Source organism: Mus musculus, chromosome 19, assembly GCF_000001635.26.
Source record: "Mus musculus strain C57BL/6J chromosome 19, GRCm38.p6 C57BL/6J".
Classification (NCBI taxonomy): domain Eukaryota; kingdom Metazoa; phylum Chordata; class Mammalia; order Rodentia; family Muridae; genus Mus; species Mus musculus.
In genome coordinates, this window is record NC_000085.6 from 28,645,192 (window position 1) to 28,667,780 (window position 22,589).

General features: G+C 45.1%; 1 protein-coding gene across 5 annotated transcripts in view; it reads right to left on the minus strand.

The window, feature by feature from the left end:
• The window catches only part of Glis3 (GLIS family zinc finger 3), a 421,415-nt gene that overhangs the window by 386,341 nt on the left and 12,485 nt on the right, over positions 1-22,589 (minus strand). For all 5 annotated transcript variants that reach the window (NM_001305671.1, NM_175459.6, XM_006526984.4 and 2 more), the window contains exon 2: positions 20,562-21,045. Coding sequence is in view for 4 of the 5 variants with exons in the window: in NM_175459.6 (NP_780668.3) it covers positions 20,562-20,949 (388 nt within the window). In the remaining variant the exon portion in view is untranslated. The remainder of the gene's footprint in view (positions 1-20,561; positions 21,046-22,589) is intronic.

A 22,589-nucleotide genomic window follows, 5' to 3' on the forward strand; every position in this document is an offset into this window, starting at 1 on the left:
TTCTGGAGTTTGTAAATAGGCTACAAACTGTTTCGTGGGTTTACTGAATATCGTCCAGTAACACCGACATTTCCTCCATGGCTCTTCAGATCACGGATCCAAACACTGGCACCAAAGGATGTAAAACGAGCTTTACCTAAACCAAACAGGCTTGCACGCAGACTGATTTAACTTACAGAAGACATCTGTGGGAGCTGCTGAACTGTCTGATTAAACTTACAGAAGACATTCATGAGAGCTGTCAATAGGCTCCATTGCTCAGCCAAACAGCAGTGTTTAAACACCCTTGGGCTTCAAAAGCCCAAGCTATTTCTGTTGAGCCCTCCTTCTCGGTCTGTGTGAGTTCTGTGTGCCATGAGAATAGCTTCCCACACCATCCTGACGAGCCTCAGGCCTCCCCAAGGTTTAAACCTCAGGGCTGCCTCTTTCCCCTGAACCACTGTTTCCCTCTGCTGGCATGAGCCAATCCCAAAGCTGCTGTTTAAGGGGGTACATCCTCAGAGATCTAAGGACACCTCTTTGTTTGCAGAATGATAAGCTCAGAGTTGGTCATCTCAAGGTAAAGAGGAGAGCGGGTAAGCAGATATATTACTTACATTATTAAAATTATGAATTTATAATATAAAAGATATTGGTGTATATAATTAAAGGGAAAGAGAATAATTTTAAGAGTATAACATGTAAGAACCTTTGTTTACATATGCATATATGTATGTTTATACCTATCAACATTTTCCTACCTGTCTTATCAAATCAAATGTGCTTGTATGAGTGTTTAACAGACTCTGCCTGAAACCCACCCGCAGATTCCCAAGGGGCATTCAAGAACTCCTATACCAACAACTACCTTCTTAAAAATTAGGGGCAAAACTGAGTACGACCACCATTAAAATTTAGCATTCTTTGGGAGATGAAGACAACTCAGTAAGAATAAAACAAAGGTTTTGAATATTAAAGGACACATAATAGTGCTACCATTCCTCATACAGCATGAGCCTGTGCAAAGAAAAGCCAGACCAAAACCTAAGAAAGCAACTCAAGAGGACACAATAATGACCAGCTCACACTCTACAAAATATGTTTATTGTATGATTAAAAAGCTGATAATCTGAAGCTATTTGGAAACAAAGTACAGGGCCACCCCAGGATGACATTACTTTCATTCTTTTCCTTTCTTTTTGACCCAAGCAACATTCCACATTCCACATTCCTAATGCATGGGAGTCATTTAACCTCTGAACTGTTCCAAGACTGTCTCCAAACAGTCCTTCAGATTTACTACAGCAAAGAAACCACAGGGGTTAAACCAGTGAGCTGTCTCCTCTAGGGAGCACCAGCGAACCCTGTGGGGTTTGCAGTTCCAACTCTGCAGGAGCGCTCTCAACCAACATTCCAGGCTCCTCTTGAACACTGATGGAGAGAGACCCCGCCACTTAGATCTGTTTAAGATCGGGACAGAAAAATAATGTCCTGAGCCATCTGCAAAACTCAGAACGGAGACAACCGAGAACTTCTAATGTCACTGAGATGTAAGGGTTTTAAACACTAGCTTCTGGGAAGAGTTCTCTGCAGAATCAGCAGTCTTCAGTCCCCTGGCCCTGGAGCAGTGCCCTGCCACTGTCTCCTTCACTTACAGAGAATGGAAAGCAGGTACTCTTCATGGACAGCACTAACAGAGTCATCCAATTTCAACTACCCTTCTCAAAGGAGAAAAAGCAGACAAGTCAGGAGTCAGAAGACCAACAGGGGAGAGGAACTGAGGTTGGTCACATCTCGTTTCTCTGCCCCTAGATGCGGACAACTCCCGACCCTCTACAGCCCTACCCCTTCATTCTGAAGGGGGAGACTCAGACCAAAGTCAAATGGGGGATTTTCAGTTCTTGTGTTATCCAAGGGTAAACCCAAGAACATAAGATGAGACTTAACTAAGGCAAAGGAAATAGGTCTGTCCAAACTCACCTGCACGCACAGACAGGAGAAGGGGTGGAAGCCAGGGCAGGGGCAGACAGTGACTCCTATCACTGAGACATGCAAACTTAGAAAGTAGATTTGATTGTCTGGCTTTCGAGCCTTTCTGGGGTAAGATATTATTTTATAATTTTAAGAATGAAGTCAACTTTTTTTTTCTTTGCCATATAAACTAGGTTATAAAAAGAACATAGGCAAAAACAAAAACAAAAACAAAACAAAAACAAAAAAAAAACCCACATAGGCCTCCACAAGTCAAAGGACTTTTTTTTTATCTATTAACTGCTGAAATATTCTCACCAGAAGTGCTAGGTATGATCGGTGTAAATCCTAGCCCTCCAAGAAGTGAGGAGATTTAAGAATGGGAGGTGAAAATCCTGAGTCAGGAGTCTGCGTGTCAGCTTCTGCTCTGTAGCAAGCCCCACACCCCTCAGCCATCTGACGAGTCATTACAAGGCCACCACTGAACATTCATAATGACTTCCATTGCCAACTTTCTCATCAGGCACCTGCCCCATTCACTCGTCATCCTGGGAGCTCGATGCTCAAGGAATATTTTCAGTTCATGAATTGCATGAAGGACCTCTTTCTCTACAGACTGACAACTTGAAGCTGCACTATTTAACACAACAGCGCAACAGTACATGTGGCCACTGAGCAACAGTGATGTCTATCTTCAGTACATCTAAAATATTAAATTATATCCACGGCTCCCATCTGTGGCCCTCACACTTCCACAGGACAGTGCTGCTACAGAGAGAGCCCACAGGCACACCCTTGGAACGTTGCTACAGATAACACTACTCAAATAAGAGGTCATCAACATGGAGAAGCCAATTAAAGAGTTTATGACATTCTGGAAAACTGATTCATGTACACAGACAACCTGAACTCGGCTTAAGCACTCAACACAAAAACATCATAAAGGTCTGATGTGATGCGCCACTCAGGTCTGCCATGATAGAAGCACCGATCGGAGACATAGGGATAAAGAGACGGGGAGAAAGGGAAAGGGAGAAGGAAAAGGAGGAACGAGAACGAGAAGTCAGAGGGGATGGTGACAGACAGAGCCAGGCTGTGGAGAGCTAGAAGGGAAGAGAGAGGTGAAAAGCAGTGTATGGTGGGGTGGGCTAGCCAGGTTTGCACAGCTCAGAGCAAGACTCAAGGCCAAAGTGGGAAAGCCAGGGTGAGGATCAGACTCACTGAAACCAAGGGCAACTCAGAGAAACCAGCCCCCACCTGCCTGTAGCATATCCCATGTAGCATATCTGCCTCTGCACATTCAGATGAAGACCCACTATGTGGCTCCCTCACTTCTCTGACTTGTCTTTGTCAGGATCCACAGCCTCCAGTTTAAGTGTAATTCCAAGTTCAGAGAATCTTAAACAAATCACTCCCCGCTTCCCAAACCAAGAAAAATGGGTCCATCTCACTCTCTCATTTTGCATCTCAAAAATTCATATTCTGTTTAGTTACAGATGCGATCTTATTTTCATTCTTAAAGGCCAAATACATTATTACATAACAACTGGTAACTCCCAGAGTAGTGCCTGCAACGAACTTGTTCTCAAAGCTCCCGTGTGATTGAGTTGTCTAGCACTCAGAACATGTTGTCCTAGGGATAAGACCAACCATGAATGAACTAATGACATGAAATGCTATAGCCTACCTCCTTTTCCTTGTGTCTGAATTATAGTAGAGTCCTATCCTGGGAGCTGTGGTGTGGTGTTGCTGGGAGAGAAAGGACAGACAAACAGAAAGTCCTCTAGCTGCTGGGGGAGGTGAAAGTAAGGAAGTGAGCCATTCATTCATGAGCAGGAGCTGCTGGGAAGTAGAGGACACATCAGAAGAATGTTCACTGAAGAGAAACTACATTTCCCATAATGCACCCAGTCAACGAAGACTTGAGTGACAAGCAGCTGAGAGACCCAGGCAGTAAGCAGCTCAGACTGAAAGGCAGCTTGGGCCCTCCCCTCCCTTTTCTTCTTAGAGGCCTAAGGTGCTACATCGGAGGCTTGCAATTTTCTCAATTATGACACAATGGCGTCTCAGTACATTTTCTCTAAGTACTTCTAGGGCATGGAAAATACCTAACAATTCCGTGTGTTCAGTAGTTAGAACCAACTAATTTGGTAAATATTTATGTCCCAACAAATTGGTAGTCACCTGGGAAGAAAAAAAAAGATATAAATTGTTGGGACAGTAAAGTTTTATTTCATCGTTAAAGAAGCACAATTTCCATAGTATCTGATACTCCTAGGTACATACGGTTTCTCAGAGGTAGGATTTAAGTTTGATTCTGGCACCCTATTTTCTGCTCCACATTTAAAAAACAAAACAACAACAACAAAAAAAAAAAGACCCATGGTACTGGGTTTCTCAGTACAGCAAATCCCCAAAGCCGAGCTTTGGAAAGGTGTGACATCATTGAAAGGCATGTAGTATGATCTCACGCTGGAACTATGAACTACCCTAACCCAGCAGTTACACAGTGGCTGACAAACCCCAGGTAGCTTTGTGTTTGCTTCCAAAGAAGAAAATTACCACAGCTCAGTCACCCTGTGAATTCACAAGGACAAGCCAAGGACACCCCAAACAACTGTGTGGGAACTGCAAGACTAGCATCTTCTCGACGCCACATTAAGACGACCCTTGTTAATTTACAACTTAAAAGCATGTAGCTAAAGGGCCCTGGGCTAGGTCCTGAAGTAAGCAGCCCCCACCTACTGAAAGTGGGCTTCCTAGGGTTCCAGGAAGCCTGTGGGAAGTGACACATTATGGGATGGCTGACTGATACTCTGAAGCTCCGAGACAGAAAAGAGGAGGATGCAGCCGGCGCCACTTCTGTGCTAATCCACTCTGTGCTGTGCTAGAGAACACCTTTCTTTTCCAGACAATATACTTCGGTCATACTCTTTCTCTTCCCCCAATTCCTTCCCGACCCTCCCTACTTCCTTACCCAGCCAACTCATGATGTTTTCTCTCTCAAAACAAAACAAGCAAAGCTTTAAAAAAAAAACTTTAACAAAGACAAAAATAATAAATAACAGTAAAATTAAAAAGCCCATAGAAAGAGCATGGAGTCCATTTTGTGTTAGCCACCTACTCCTGGGCATGAGGCCTACCTTGGAGTATAGTTGGTATACTCAGTGACACTCCACTGAAGAAAACTGATTTTCCTTCCCCCCAGCCAGAATCTATTTCAATTATTTTATGATGTTTGAGACACTCGAAGTGATGGAAATGATGTATACAGATACAGCATGCCTTTTGCCCTCTTCTCCAGGCAGCAGTAACCTCCCTTTGGCCCAATCCAATGTGGGATTTCCTGGTTCCATCTAATCCACCCTCACCACCACGTGATCTAGCCAATCTTGCCTCCCTTCTCGAATGGCTTTGTTGGCATGGCTTCCAAGGTTCCCTCTATCCTGGCTCTCCTCCTGCCTCACTGGTTACAGCTGCTCAGGTTCCTCTTCCCAGCGTTGATTTCCCCCAAGGCTCAGGTCTTGGCCAGCTTCTCCATCCTCATCACCCTTGGCCAGGGTTTAGTAGCCCCATGATACCTAATATCCTCTCTCTGCTGTTAACACTCACATCTTGATCCCTGGCTCAGTCTACTCTAGACCTCCAGTCTTTCATATCCAACTATATATGCAGCAGTCCCACGTGACAACCTGAAAGGTGCCCCATATATGTATGAAGCAGAACGTTCATCTCCTACTCACTCTTACTGCTGAACAAGGAACTCTCGGCCATCCCTACTGAATGCACTAACACCAATCTAAATGTCTTATCATTCCCAAGTCATGGGTCGGGTCGGTTCAGCAAGATTACACTAACCTTCCCCCTGCTGTGGCCATTCTCTCCAACCAGAGAGTTCTCAGCACAGGAAGCCACATCCTCTTCAGAAGTGTAAATTATGCCATCTGGATCCATTGTTTAAAACCTTTTACATATGTTTCTGTGACACTTAAAATCTCTGACCTTCCCACCTGAATCTCTAAGGACGTAAGGAATCTCAGGTTATCTGAACCAATACCTATGTGCCTGCTCTTCTCTCTTAATCAGGACTTCAGGGGTCTCACTGCTCACTGGACTCGTAAAAGCCCAACCCCCTCTACAATATTCAAAATGGCACTTGTTCCTCCCATGATACTTACTAGTCCACGAGTACATCTCAGGGACTCCCTAGTGATGGCTACCCCTAGTGGGATGTAGGATTGAGTGTCATCATTTTGCCTTAGTCATGGAAGCACACACTTCATGGGCTCTCAGTCCCTTGCCGGAGCAACTGCAAGAAGAATGGGAGATGCGGCTAGCGTCCTCCACATTACCTCGGACTTGGCCAGTCCATTAGATAAATGAGGATGAAAGAGAGAGATGGAAAAGGAATGTACACTCCTCAAGTCTGACCTTTAGTAGAAAAAAGGAAAATCTGCAATCCAGCATGCAGATGGGGCATCAACCATGATCCCTTACAAGAGACTAGAGTTATCAGGAAATACTCACGAATCAAATCACTAGAATTAGGAAAGACTTTTAAATAAGCAGTAAAAGAGCCTGCCACAGCCTGGCTAGTGGAGCTGTGAGACATGGGAGCAGACGGGATCCGTCAGAACACTGAGTGACGTAACCTCTCATCCCTCTCGAAGGCAAAGGCCTCCTACCCTGAGACAGTATGAGGGAACTCAGTCCTGAGCCGTTAAGATCACCTGGTTTCATCCATCTGAGATCCCCATAAATTCCCTGGGGTGGAAAGCAATAGAGGAGGGACAGGGGCTAGGGAGCTAGGGATAAAGGGAGCTGTGTTTGAACCCCAGGTCACCCAGCCAGGTAGAAATGTGTTCTCGGAGGAGAGTAAGAAAAGGCTAATCAATCCATAGGGACTCAAGGCTGCTGTGGGCCTTTGGTGGCTGTGCTAGGTCCATTAGTGGGGCAAATCTTTGAAAAGTAGAAGAAGCTTTGGCAGATCTCAGTGACGTGTGTAAAGAGCTCATAAAATGAGAGAACAAACTCGAGGAAACTGAAAACCTAACGCTGGGTTACTTAAAACAAACATGGCCAGATTCGTGTAGAGCTGGAGTTCTTAAGGAAGTAACTGAGAGAAAGCTAAATTGTGTGCTAAGGAGCTTTTGGGGGGAGGGTGCTTCAAAGCTAGAGGAGCAGTTTCCTGAAGACGTATGTATGTAATAGAACTATATAGGGAAAGACAATCAAGCTATCCCAGGGGTGGTCAATTATCCCCTAGACTAAGAGAGTACAGACAGCAAAGGTTATGCTAGGGGTAAGGTTGGCTTACCCAATCAGGAACTCCCCCAACAACTAGGCATGGTGGGTGGAGAGGCAACACCTATAGCTATACCCACAGTGCCAACCCAGGGCAACCCTGACTCAGAGCCTGCAGGTGCAGCTGGGGAAAGCAGGACCTTGTTGCCCCTTGGCCCTAGGTAGGTGTAAGCAAGCTGATTCAGGGCCACTCTCTGGGCTAGGGTCACTACTGTTATGATGAAACACCAGGACCAAAAGCAAGTTGGAGAGCTAAGGGTTTATTTCACTCACAGATCCATGTAAAGGTTCATCATCAAAAGCCATGAAGGTTCATCATCAAAAGCCATGAGGGCAGGAACTCATTCACGGAGGCAGGAGCTGATGCAGAGGCCATGGAGGAGTGCTGCTTACTGGCTAACTTCCCAGGGCTTGCTCAGGCTGCTTTCTTATAGAACCCAAGATCAACCATCCCAGGAGTGGACCCACAATGGGCTGGGCCCTCCTCCATGAGTCATTGAGAAAATGCCCCCACAGGCTTGCCTACAGGCTGATCATATGCAGACATTTTCTCGATTGAGGCTCCTTCCTCCCTGATGACTCTAACTTGTGTCAAGTTGACCTAAAACCAGCCAACATACCCACCACTAAGTTTATCAGGTGTAAAGAAATGTAGGGAGGCTCTGCCGAAGAATATGGAAATGGCCCAGAGAGAATGACTAAGGATTGCAAGGAGCTAATTAAATTAGCACCTCCTGGCCATGATGTGTGCTGAACGTTGATCTACCGATACCAATGGATGGAAACTTTCCATGAACTATTAGACCCATTGCTTGTGTTCCAACTTTTAGTATCCTCTTAGTTGTAAAACTAGGGTCACCTGACCCTTGCTCAGAACAGATGACAATGCACCTTGGTGGTGCTTCACCGAGGTGATCTTTGTCACCTCACTGTTTCCTATGGGATGGTGGTCTGGGATGCTGTTTGTCCTGCCTATGTTCTAGAAAGGTTTTGCAGACTTGGAAAGCCACTGGAGAGACAACCAAGTACAATGACACTTCCACCTCCCTTACCCTACCAAGGCTGGGTTAACTGAAAGGAAAAATAAAATTTCCTTAAAAAGATACCCTTTATAAGGTGAAAAGGTCACCCAGTGTCAGGGGTGGGCTACCCTCCTGTGAATCATTGGCCAATGATGTGCCTGAGGCTCCACAAATTATAAAAGCTATTGCTACTGCTGTTACCTGTATGCCAGGACTAGACAGTGACACTCTACTGCTGAAGACACCACACATGCATGCTTTGACTGTGGGACATAGGAAAATGAAGCTAGGACTGGTCAGAGGGGTCCATGCCCACTGCTGGTGCAGAACTGTCACCAGCATTCCTGCTTGGCTATGGACCCTGTGTACTAAAATGCCAACATGTCAGGAACGAGGTGCCTGCTTGTGCAATGGTGGCTCAGCTGACATGGGTAAGACCAACGGCCTTCTAATTGGATTTAAGGCCCACTACACCGAAGGGAACACAAGCCTCATACCATAACCCAGAACAAAAACCTGTAGCTGGGGAGGCCGTAAGTCCATATAGGGAAAGAACTTGTATGATTGTCCTAGATGGGTTTGGTGTGGCTGTCAACGTCCCCCTTAAACATTCTGTGTATGCCCACAGATCACCGTTGTCAGTCTCAACTCATATGCTCTGGTGAAGTTCCTGTGTTAACAGGTGACTTAAGTGTTGTAGCATGGTGGCCTATTTCTCAGCCATAGGTAGACGTCTATAGGAATAGAGCATTGTGTAACAGTCTTGTCATAAATTTAAATATTCCACCCTGAAAGGGTGCTCCTTCAGCAGGGACATATAAACAACAACAACAACAGCAGCAGCAAAATGGCTTCAGATCCACTAGGCCCCTCCTGGCCTGAAGAGTAAGCAGAGCCCAGCTTCGAGGAAGACTCTAACCAGAAAAGCTTCCTAGAGGCACTCTGTACCAATGCGATGCCTGGAAAGGGCTCTGCTGAGCTGCCAGCAGGCTGTAGAGTGTGCTTCAGGTTTCCCAGCCTTTGTGAGCTATCATCCATGCTAGTGAGCTGGCCATGGTGAGCAAGCTGCCTCTGAGTCTCTGCTGCTCCTCTGAGTGTCCCCTCACCCCATTAAAACTCACTGGTTTGCCAAGTTGGACTTTGGTGGTATGCAGATTTTGGTTTGTCATGGGTTCCCTACCTGCGGTGAACAGATGTGTATCTTTTCCCCAGGAAAAGTTTTGCCACACAACACATGCACAAGATATGCACATGTGCATACACACGGTATCACATAATGGCTAAAGGTGTGTACAAGTGATGGGCTTGGGTCCTGGTCCTTCCACGTCTTAGCTATGTGTAAGCGAATAAATGGTACAAGAAGATGTTAGTTTCCTCATCTAAAAAAAAAACACAAAGAACAATAATTACAATGAGCCCAGTGGTCCTCACTGAGTTTTGAAGCCGCTTAGATGTAATAACATAAAGTTTCTAGAATTTATAGCCACGTGTACCACATTATGTTATGTATTAACTATCATTATCCTTTAAAATCTGATTAAAAACTACAAAGAAAGCATGGAAAGGAAGTTGTGGTCTTGTTTTGCTTTATTTCTTTGGGCTTGTTCCAAACACTTCAAACATTTCTGAGAGAAACCCCATAACGTGGTTCAACGACTTCACCTAGGTTTAGCACTCTATCGTGCCAGTCAGTTTAAGAACCAGAACATAAACTGAGACCACGCCCCACAGAACCCTGACTGACTCCTTCCCTGAGTGCAGTCATCGACTGACAAGTGTATGGAATGTCCCAGCACTGGCAGTGATGTGCACGGATAATAGGAGCCCATAATTACTATTTTGATTCTAGAAGAGGATCCAGATAGGCAATTCGTTCCAGTTCTCAGCAGTGCCGCAACCATCTGGATCATGGCTTGCAGACTCTAGATTCTGGTAACTGGTACCCCCTCCCTTTCCAGCCTCCAGCCCTAGGGCGGCAGTGCTTCCTACCATTAAAGGATACGCACTAATCTGAGAGCTAGCCTGTGCTTTTTCAGACATTCATTAACTGTTTCTAAAACTTCTAGGATTACACTGTCTCTACTAAAATCACTACAGTGAGGCTCTCTTTGGAGTCCTGACTGCATCCTGGCACTTACTCCCAGCTTCCCCACACTACACAAAATCAGCCACTTCTACTAAAACTGACAAAGACTCTGAACCTTCACCTGATAAGAGTCAGTGAAGGGGACCCCTTCCTAATGTCGGCTTTCATTCTTGCACCTACGTCATGAGGTGGCCTCTTAGCAGGCTGATGGTGCAGCACTGCCCACATGTATAATGTGCTGGTTACAATTAGCAAACAACAAAGCCTGCCGCCCGACCCCCTTCAAGTCTGGTCTGTATTTGGATCCTTAGTCCATTTTTAATGACCCACATTCAAGCTGAATTATCTACAAAGTTATAATGGTGATCAAGGGATGACTCCATCACTGTTTTCGTAGAAATAAGCCACCATTTCGTAGTCCAGATTGCTGGAAGCAGACAAGATACCTGAGTGAACAATAAGCCATGTGGATCCGCAGAATCTCTGCTAATTCTACGTTTAGGTAAAAGCTTATCTGGTGCTTCTTTCAATGTTTAAGTGTAGTTACACTGAAGCACTTTCATCTCATAGCAGTATTTTTTATCAAAAGTTAAGATATTGTATTCTTTTAGTTATGAATGGTAAATACAGACTACTACTGATTTTCTTTTAAGAATCGTGGAAAATTGTGAGGGTGTGAAACGAATCCTGAGATGCAAGGCAAGGCTATGCTGACTGCACTGCAGGGCCGGGCAACAAGCATGCCAAAGGCTCTTGATGGATGTTTAAAAATCAGTTCTCTTTAACTCCTGCATTGTTTTTGGATCACACTACTTCCCTCCCCCAACTCTTCCCAGATCCACCCCCCCCAATACCCTCCAGCCCTGATACCTATCCACCCAACATTTCCATTGCCCAAATGTCCTTGGATGTGTGGCCTTTCACTGGAGCATGGTCTATTTAAATTCCCCCCCTAGGCAAAAGTACCCCAAGGCTCACGGGAGGTGCCTAACCACTGTGGAGTAAGACAGACTTGCAGGAAACGTCAGCTCTCTCTTAACCCGTGTGTGAATGAACTCAGGTGAGAAGCTTGACCTTCGTCAACAATGCCTTCTGTACTTCTAAACGGAAGCTGAACAAGAGACCTGGCCCGTTGGCTCTGCCCAGTCTCAAAGACTATCAATGTCTGACATATTACTCCACAGATGCTAATAACCGCTTTCTTTCTAGAGCTTGCCTAATTCTCTGTTACGTGTTAAGAAGGGGGGAAACCCAAGTGGTTCTGATAGCGAACAGCCTTTAAAAGTGCCCAGGGTGAGTGCTCTCTCCTGTTCCACTTTGCTGTCCTATAGCACTGCACTGGGAGAAAGTTAGTCACAGAATACACTGTATTCTTTCAAACGCGGAATGCTACCAGCCTGACAAAGCACTTTTATGAACTGGAACAAATCGTACCTGCCATTCAGTAATACTTGGAAACTCATCATCAATTTGATTTACACCCAGCATCAATAAATCACACAAAGTAGGCCCTGTGCAGCCCAGGGAGTAAACAAAAGTAAATATTGTGCTTCACCTGCCCCGCTGGCCAGACGACAAGCAAACTCTGGCCACCTCAACTGGAATAATGCCTTTGGTCTCTGGTCGATCTGGTTATTTTTGGAGCCTTTTATGGAATATTAACTTCATTTGCTCTAATTCTACAGGAAGCCACATTGGAAGTGCAAGGAAATATAAATGATTAAAAAGCAGAAGTGAAAAAGAAGGGGGGAGCCAAGTGTTTTGCTCTTTTTAACTGTATTTTTTCCCCAAATAAGAGGGCTTCCCCCATATTGCTACTCCTAGTCTGTTTGCAGCATGGCTGCATTCCACCCAGCAGCTCTGCGGGGATGGGCGGGGGCGGGGGGGCGGTAGGAGTTTGTTTTTGTTGTCTGTTGTTTTTCAAAATAAAGCAGAGGTGTACTACTACAGAGAAATACCATTTTAAATCGGTGGCAATCTTGTATAAACTTTATGTATGTATGATGGAACAGGAGGAAGAAAACAAGAAGCTAGCTGACCCACCCAGGAATCAACCCCTAGCCTCAACTCCAGGCTCCAACCAATGAAATGAGCCAACAAGCACTTAGAAAATAAAAATAAAAACAAACCTTGATGTGCTGTTTAATGTACATTAAGTGTTGGCCCTTCCAGGTCCCACATAATACATTGGCATTCTGGAACTAGATCTTTACAGAGACACCAGCCTTAAGTGACACCAAAGAGTTTTAAAATCCCAATTAGTTCGCTGCCCTCTGTTGATAGTATTCTGTTTTCCTCTAACCAACAATAATGAATAACCCACAAATGCTAATGAATAACTAACTCCTTTTGTCTCCAAGGACAGCCGAGCCCAACTAGAAATGTCAGAGGGCCCGAGGTAAAACACAAACCTTTATAATGAAAATCTTCCCAATTATAGAGTCCTCTGGGTACTACACTTGCAGAAATGTCTTAAATATTTAAATAGTCATGTCAAATGTGCTTAAAGTGGGGATCATAAAACTGATTTCCCTGACGCTTTGAAAAATGAGTTTCTACAAGTCTAATTACAGTGAGTTCTGCTGGACCAGGAAGCAAGGATATGCTATCACTATCGCTAGTGCAAAGTAGGACCCACAGTCACAAACCCTAAGCAGGCTAGCAAGTGCCCTGCACACAATGTCTCCCTCATACGCTGCCCCAAGGCTCCGAAGGAGGAATGCTCAGCTCCACACATTAAAAACTGACCTGGGGTAAGCAACTAACTTGAAAACCAAGTTCTACTACTTGAGAAATGTTAAGCTAAAACCAGCCCCCTCCCCTCTTGTAAGTCAGAAAGGCAAAATAGGCACTGACTCAAGCTCTCTGGCCTACAATGAAGAACACAGTGGTGTGTTTTAAGGGCAGCTCTTTTCCCAATGTGTTCCCTGACTCTCTCTCCATGGGCAGGGCTTGGAAGTGATAGCACCTCAGAGGTAGAAAGGATGGCCTTTTGCACAGCACTCCAAACATCCCCCACTAAAAGGGACGTGATATTTGGGTGAAAGTGGGCGATTTCAGGTCTAGGGCAGGGAAGTACCAGCAAGAGGCAAAAACATCTTGTTACATCTGAAAACAGGAAGCATTTAATGGGAACATGGTTAAAGGACACAGGAACTGACCTCAAGAGGGTTCCTTTGGCGATATTTGGGTTAATTCGAGCATCAGAAAGAATTATGACGGGAATGAGTCACAGAAAACCGTTTTTTGAAGAGGCCCTGAGTGAGTCTCCTCCCGTGATTTGAAAAAGACAAGGGAGGCTCCTCTTCCCAGCCACTGTGGTCTGAATCCAAAATGCCCCCACAAGCTGGGTATCTGCACACTTGCCCTAGCTAGAGGTTTTCTTTGGGGAGGTGATAGACTCCGGGGCAGACACAGACCACAAAGGGCAGGCTGGGAAGGTTATCCCCAGCTCCAGACTGAACAGAAACTGTCTCCTGCTCTGGCTACTGTGCAAGGAACCGACGCTCCTAAGGACGACCAAGCTGCTCTCCTACTCCCATCCCACCCCCTGTCCCCCCATCATGCCTCACTATGCTAGATGGAGCCCCTGGGGAACTGTGAGCTGAAACAAGTCCTTCCTCTCTTACATCCACGATCTATCAAGTATCTTGTCACTGTAAAGCACTGGCTGATAACCACTCAAGGACTGAAAACCAGGAAACCACCGTTATATTCGACCAGGGACACCTGACTTAAGACACAGACCAGAGGAGACGCTTTAAAAAGCTAACGAATGTGACGTCACTGACTTAACTCGGACAGGAAACATGTCCTCAGTGCAGTGATGTGCTCATGTTCGCCCACAAATTATCTATTCCATATTCCTCTTTTTAATGTGTTGTGGTGTGTGTGTGTGTGCGTGTGTGCGCACGCGCACACGCGGGCGCATGCATGTGTGCACATATGCATGTGGTGTGCTGTCAAAGGTTAGCACTGGATGGCATCCTCTATCCTCCTCCACCTTGTTTCTGAGACAGAGCCCCTCTTTCTGATCCTCAGGCTCACTGTTTCAGCTGGAGTGGCTGCCAGGGAGCTAAAGGGATCCTCCTGTGTCTGCCCCAGCACACTGGGATTATAGAAGCACACAGTGGTGCTAGGCTTTTACAAGCAAGCAGGGAGCCATCCCTCTATCCCTATTCAGGCTACATTCTAACCTGAATTAGATCCTGAAGAAAGAGTCAGGCCAGCAGCCTGAGCAATGAGACAGCCACATGAACAGGAGACACACACACACACACACACACACACACACACACACACACACACAAGGGTAGGGAGAATGGGAGATCGAGAAAAAGAACCTGAAATGCTGCAATAGCCATATGTAAAATGCTTGAGCTTGCTTAGAGCTGTCTAAATTAAAAACCAGCCATAGAGGGCACTTGGATTGTAAGTGGAGAGTGAAAATTAATTTATGGATAAAATATAAAATAATAATGTAAAATTAATTTCATTATGGGCTGCATATTAAGATATAATTATATATAAGAGATATTGTTGTGTCTGAGTTAACTTCCCGGTTATGATGAACATGTATTTGTGTATATAAATGAAGAAGGCCAACTTGGAGATAAATGTCACCTTTTCTTTTTGATTGGTTCAATGTACTTGATACAGATAAATGTGTCAAAATACTGAAAAGCCCAATCCATTAGTTTATGTGTAGTGACACATGTCTGCAAGCTCAGCACTTTGGAGATACTGAGGCAGGAGGATCACTGAGTTCAAGGCCTGTCTACATACTGAGTTCCAAGCTATTTAGCACTACATAGAAAAATCAGAAAAAACAAAATCAACAAGTTATTTAATTATAATAGAACACAGTACAAAATAATGTAAAGCAAAAAGAAAGAAAGAAAGAAAGAAAGAAAGAAAGAAAGAAAGAACAAACGAACGAACAAAAGGGAGAAAGAAAGAGAGAGAGAGAAAGAAAGAGAGAGAGAAAGAGAAAAAGGAAGGAAGGAAGGAAGGAAGGAAGGAAGGAAGGAAGGAAGGAAGGAAGGAAAAACAGAAAAAGAAAAAGGAAAACGAAAGAAAGCAAACAAACAACAAAAAAGACCAAAATGACTTTAGACTAAACAATGAATTTTGCTCATGAAGAAGTAGCTTACTGGGGGCTGGAGAGATGGCTCAGCGGTTAAGAGCACTGACTGCTCTTTCAGAGGTCCTGAGTTCAATCCCCAGAAACCACATGGTGCCTCACAACCATCTGTAATGGGATCTGATGCCCTCTTCTGGTGTGTCTGAAGACAGCTACAGTGTACTCACTTATATTAAATAAATAAATAAATCTTTTTTAAAAAGTAGCTCATTAAAAGACTGGTTAGTTTCAGTAGTGATGCCTGGATGGGGCTCCCGAGAAACTGTTTAAAGGGGGAAAAAATGAGGGAAACAGTCATTTTTTTTCTTCCTGCCTTTTATCCTTCCTTCCCCCTCCTCTTAGAAGGCAAACTCTGGTCAGAGCTGGACTGAGGCAGCCACTGTGCAGCCAAGAGGAACACTCCACAGTCTCACAGGCTGACAGTGCAGGGCTGTACAGCACAGCATACGCTGACCCAGCCGCAAGAAAAACAGCCTCATGACAGGCCCTGGGCATCAAAGATACAGCCAGCTGAGCGTCTCTTTCGTGTTTTTATGGTGGCCTCAGGCCCACAGCAACACCTACCAGCGGCGTTTATTAAGGATTTAGGTGTAAGCACTTAACAGCATTTATGTACGAGCAACTTATTAGCTGCTTTAAAATGTAATCTTCATAAATTAAAAAGAAAAATGGCATACCTGTTTGATTCTTAAATCGGCACCATTTCAGGAGGAATATACACCCTCAAGCCTTAGCTAGATAAGGCAAATGCTTCCATGCTCATTGCCTGGTCACATATACTCTTTTTTTTTTTTTCCCAAAAATTGTGGTAAAATAACAGCCTGGGGTGGCGACTCATGCCTGTAGTCTTGGCATTCAGCAGGCAGAGACACGGGTAACTGCCTCAAGTTCAAGGCCAACCTAAGCTATATAATGAGTGCCGGGTCAGTCTTTTGAGACTCTCTCGAAGAAAACCCCAAATGTTAAATAATTAAATAGTTTTTTTTTTAATGAAAGAAAAATAGCCACCAAATGCCAAAACTTTCTCACCTCAAACCAAATCTCTGTATCCACTGACTACCAGGCTCCCCATTCCTGGTGCCCCTGTTCTTAGCAACTGCCACTGGCTCTACAAATGTGATTCTAAGAACTTACAAAATAGAAGTCATATAACACATATATGCTTTTGAAGCTGACAGAGTTCGTTTAGCACAGTTTACTCAACGTTTCCGTGTTAGTGAATATGTCAGAATCCCCTTCCTTTTTAAGTTGTGTCTCCACACCTCATCTTCACCATACGCCTATGCATTCGTCTACTGATGGACACTTGCGTATCTACCTTCTACGGTGAACAATGTTTTCAGGAACAGGAATAAAAAGTGCTTGCCGAGACTGTAGCTTTGCAAAGACCACCAAAAGGAGTATAATGAAATTTACCATGGAAAGTGTCCATCTCTGCTTGCCAGACAGTTACCTGGGTAAGCAAAGAATGCTCTGTAATTCTCCGATTCCTTCAAGGACTCGCCAGTGACCCCATGGTATCATTCGGAACTCACACCATAGGATGCTGAAGCCGCTGTTATCTGTGTTTCTAGCTTAGCGGAATGTAATCCTTAGCCAACAGAAGTAACATTCAAATCTACACTTTTCACCGGTCTTCCCGGTAACAATCCTCAAGAGCTTAAACTCTCTGGATAGAGTCCCACAAGGCAATGCGATCACTCTCAGGATTCAGGAAACGGCTTTCTTATTGCTGTGTAAAGTGTGCAGTGCCACAACGCAAGGGGGTCCCTTCCACTTGTGGTCAGTCTTGTGTGAATCTGCCTGGACTACAAGGCGCTCAAATGTTCGGTTCATGCTGGGGTGTTTCTGCAGGAGAGTAACATGCACGCCAGCAGGCTGGGGAAGGGGAGTGCCTCCCTTGGTAAGAAAAGACTTCCAATCTTCTGTTGGTCTGAGCAAAAGGCTGATCCCTCCCCCACATGAGCGGCAACACTTTCCTGCCTGCTGCCTTTCAACTAACTGGAACACTGGTTTCGTTTTTCTTGCCTTTGGCCTCACGTTGAAACAGTGGCTCTTCCTGAGTCTGGAGCATCCTCGCCTCTGGACAAGGACTTGACCATCAGCTCTTCTGGTACTCCTTTCGTCAGCTCAAACACAGCTACACCTCTTGGTGCATCACTCCAGACTCTTGATCTGTTGCATTCTGTTGGGCTCCCCTCCAGCTCCGATAAAACCCTACACCTCCAAGCCACGTGGAGCCAGGTAGAAATCAGCACCCCTCCAGGCTTGGATTTGTGCTTCTTCTCCCTACCCAAAACAAATGCTAGAAAGCTCCTTCATGCGCCCGCGCGCACACACACAAACACACACACACACACACACACACACACACACACACACACACACACACACTTGCACTCTCTCGTGCATGCAATTGGGAACATCGCAAGGCTAGCACCTTTCAAATGTTGTGTGCTTAGATATCCTACTTTTCCCTTAGCTCCACCTAGCACCAGGACAGGGAGCCCTCTCAGCACTGACAGATGAGGTTAGAGAGAGGATCCCGTTTGTAAAGCGACTGCTGTGCGAGTGGAAGGGCTTGAGTCCGGATTCCCCAGCACCCACGTAAATGCCAGGAGTAGTGAGCCATGTCTCTAACGGCAGAGCTGGGGAAGCCAAGATGAGAAGAGCCCTGGAAAGCGCTAGTCACCGTGGTAGCCAAACAATGAGCTCCAGCTTCAGCGAGGGACTCTGTCTTTTCAAAGGAAAATGAAAGAAGGAGTAGGTTGGAAAGTGGCTAAGGAAGAGACCAACACTGACCTCTATTCTGCACATCTGCACACATCCGCCTGCACATGCACATACTGTCTCACACACAAAGGCTGCCAGGCACGTGTGCACTAGTGTGCCCCTCTCAAGAGAGCTCACTGAGCTTCATTCTGAACTGCCCATACATTGGTCCAAATCCTCCAACAGCCTGAGGGGCAGACATCTTAATGGCAAGTCTTCCAGCACAATAGATCCCTGACAATATAGGTTCAATAATTATTTGTTGAGAAACGTTCAGATGGAGCTTAAGCAATCCCAGACCACTGGTTATTGGCTTAATTTTATGAATTCCATCAAGATCTGCAGAAACAATTCCACCACTTCTGGCCTCACCAAGACCACTGATGGTATCCAAGATGCTGGGCTGAGAAGAATAACTTCAGATCGTCCCCAGCTTCTTATCTGTGAGAACTCAGTTGTGCTCCAAGCCTGTTGACAAGAAGCCAGGCACTGTCTGCTAGTGGAGAGCCAGCACGCCTCGGGGGAAGAACTGGGAAGCTGCGATTGCTCTACACGCCTTACAAGATATGCCGGACCCAATGACTCACTCGGTTAAACTCACTTAACCCAAGTTCCTGAAGCACGCTGTAAGCCAGGGTCATAATTATTACATCTTCTATCAAAGTAAGATTGAAAGATTAAACTCTCCTTCTTAGTGTCCCCAAAGAGCTCGTTCTCTGTGGACCTCCATGGGTTAAATCACCATAGCACACACTCTGAACTGTGGTGAGCAATCTCCGAGTCTGTGTTGGAAAGCATCCACACACATACATGATATGAGAAACGCAGGTTACTAATATTATATTACGACTGCCAGTCACATGGACACCCGTGCCTATAAAAGGAAGCTACAGCTCCCTAGTCAAGATGAGCCGAGAGGTGTCGTGGCGCAGGGCCTCTAAAACCAAACAGTGGAGTTTGGTAGGAAGAAACTCAACGTTCTACCCCATGGGCCCAGGAGCCTAACAGTGGCGGACTATTCTAGAAAAGGCCCCCAGGCAAACTTTACCTGCGCTTAAATACGAGTACCTCTAGGAAAGCAAACAACTCCAAACAGAACTTAGACTAAAGAGAAATGATTAAGAAAAAAGAGAGTAAGAGGGTAAAGGGGAAATAGAAAAGCCATGTGTATGTGTGCTGTTGTGGATTTTTCTTTCTCATCTCTTCATTTACGGCCAAACACTCCAACCACCGGAATAGACAGGCACTAAGCTGTGCCCGCTATTACCCATCACTCACCTTAATTAACAAGGTAAGTGGCCATTCTGAACCATGCTACTTACTCTACTGCAGTATAAACACATTTAATACGAGTTGACAAAGTACCTTAAGAAATATGCAGAGTGCCATTTGACATTAAAAGCTGTAGTTATGTAAGATACAGGCTCTTTTTCTTCCTAGCCTAAGCACACACACACACCATCTGCAATGTAAATCCATTAAGGCCACACCAGTTAGTTGCTAGAGAAAGGGTGCTCTTCAAATAGTTTGTTAGTCCTCAACAACTACTCTTTAATTTGAAGTAGAGGGTAATCCAATCACTACAGAATTAAACACACATGCTATATTTCAAATTAACCACATTTTCTAGTCCCTCACCAATTTTAAAAATATGTTTAAATACATGTCGGGGACAGGGCTCACTGGGAGAGCAGCTGCCTGGCACGCCGCTGTGAGCCTATGGTTTCAATCCCCACTATTGAGGAGGGAAGGTATGCATTATTCCAGCTTGAATCTCCCTCTTGAATTTTTCTTATTAACATTTACTGACTCCTCTTTTTACTGGGTACTAAAATGACTCCACTGTGGTCCTCTCCTCCTGAGCACAGCTTTTCTTCTAGTACTTCTAACACCAGCTTTGGTTCTGGTTAGGCCCTGTCCTCCACTGCCTGCAGAATCCACCCCTCCACCCCCATAAGACAGGGCAGAGCCACAAGTATGCAGAAGACAGACTCTGCACCCAGCTCCTGCCCTGTCAGTCATCACCTTCCTCCCTATTTCCCTTTTAAGCTGCCCTGCCTCATTTTCCACTCTGCTTCAATTCCAAGGCACCACTCACTTGTACCCATCACTTAGACACACACACAAAAGTACACACCCAACCCCTTCCCAAGCGTGAGACCGTGAACCTTGACTCTGATATTGAATTATGTGTATTTTTCTATTGAACTTGCTGGCAGTCAGCAGACAAGGGGCAGATTAAAACAATTCCCCTTTTGTAGAGATTCCCAAGTGACAATCCTACCTTTCTCAGGATTTGGAGAGAAGGGGTCTCCAAATTCTTGCTGTTTGGGCTTTATAGTATGTGGTGCTGCCATGACACCAGCCGGGGTGACCTGGAACTGAGGCTTCCCATTGGCGAGTAACTGTCTCCTGGGGCTCAGGGCAGGCAGATGGATGGGACTCGCGGCCATGTTGCTCTGAGGAGCCATCCCTGCTCCCGAGGACATCTTGAGGTGAAGACTGTTAGCAAGACTTCCAATACTGGGGCTCGGCGTGCTGGCACAGGAAGAGGAGCAGGGAGTGCCTGCGTGGGCTCTGATGGGAGGGATATGTTGACCACCGAGTAGGCCAGGCCCCTGTGGGGTTCTTGATGTCCGGTGGAGATTCATGCCACATGACCTTCCATTCATTCTGAGAGCCCTGAGGCCACGCTGATCAATATCCGATGGCACTATTGATTCTTTCAAGGCAAGGCAAGTAACTTATCCATGGGATAGGTGATAAGTCTGTTTAAAACAAAAACAAAGGCAGGCATTGGAAATGGTGAAAGTGAAAATGAGATCCAGAAAGTTTTCAACTCGTATAGCATTTATATTGGGACAAAAAAAAAAAAAAAAAAAAAAAAAGAAAGAAACACAGCTGGCAAACTGGCCTCTGTTATAGAACAAGATCATAAAACCCATAGCTCCTTGGCAAGGACTCTTCACTTCTGCTTTCATGGGAGGCTTAGCTTAGGGATCACTGCATTGATCTGTGCCTTTCTCAATACGGTGTCTTGGCAGCAACCACCCATCCACTGATGACTGCTTGCAAAATGAAACCTACTCTGTTCCCGAAGGGATCTGTCCATAGACTTCATTCTCGCTACAATGTATCTTGGGAAACTCGAACACCACCCTCGGTGAGCTGTGAGATTGAACTTTTAAAGTTCCAGTGAACAATTGCAAAGCAAACACCATGTTCCTTCTGAGAGCAACATTTTCATAGTGCCCAGATTTGCAAAAACATTAAGTATGGGAATATTACTTTTCATATAACCTTATTTTTAAATAATTACAGCATCAGCAGAGCCTTAGATCCATATTGATCCTGAGTTATGGGGATAGAAATAGATCAATGCCACAATACCCTGCCTTCTATGTGAGGGTCTGGGATAGGAAAGCACTATAGTCAATACCTCCTGGAAAGCACAAGAGAAGGCAACTCTTAAAAGTAGAATCCTCAGTATGTTCACAAAAAGCCCTACTGTGTTGCCATGTATACCATATTATTGGGGATCCTCCATTGGGAGCAGAAACGTATGTACTGATGTGTCTACAGAATGTCATTCTCACTACTTCTATGTGGTGACATCAATGCTCCCTGGTTCTAAATCCCTAAGGAAGGCTCTTCCTTCCCTAACAGGTCACTCTGCAGTGTGGAGCTAGGACATGGCCAGATGTCTAGGTGCCGCCTCTATGATGTCTGTCTTTTCTAGAGACAAGATAGTCATGAGAAGCAGCCACAGCTGAACAAACACAGAAAATGAAGACCGACCGAGACTATAGCAGTAACATCCACACGTTCTCAATAGGATGAGCCTCAGGACTTCTTCCCACTGTATGATCCACTTGGGGTCCTAAACAAATATTCTCAACTCAACTCCTAAAGAAATGCCTGCACCAATCATCATGGGAAGGCTACCAAAGGAATAAAGTGTTTTCAAGGAAACTATTTCTTTCATCAGTTTAGGAATTTAAAAAAAAAAAAAAACCTTGAATGTTCACTATGCTTTCCATAAAATTTGCCACAGGTGCCTACTGACTCTTTGTATATAATTTAAATACGGAATTTGGAAGCCACTCTTTATTTCTTTATTTTGCTAAAAATTCACTGAAAACTCTCTCTGGCATATAGCAACACTCCTACTCTCCCTCCACCGCACGTCCCACAAACAAACAAGTATCCAAACCTGCATGGATGGCGTTCATTTATGATACAGAAAGGACAGAGCCTGCTATCACACTGGCGCTAAGTCTGTTCCTCTTTAACAATGGAAAACTCCCCGCAC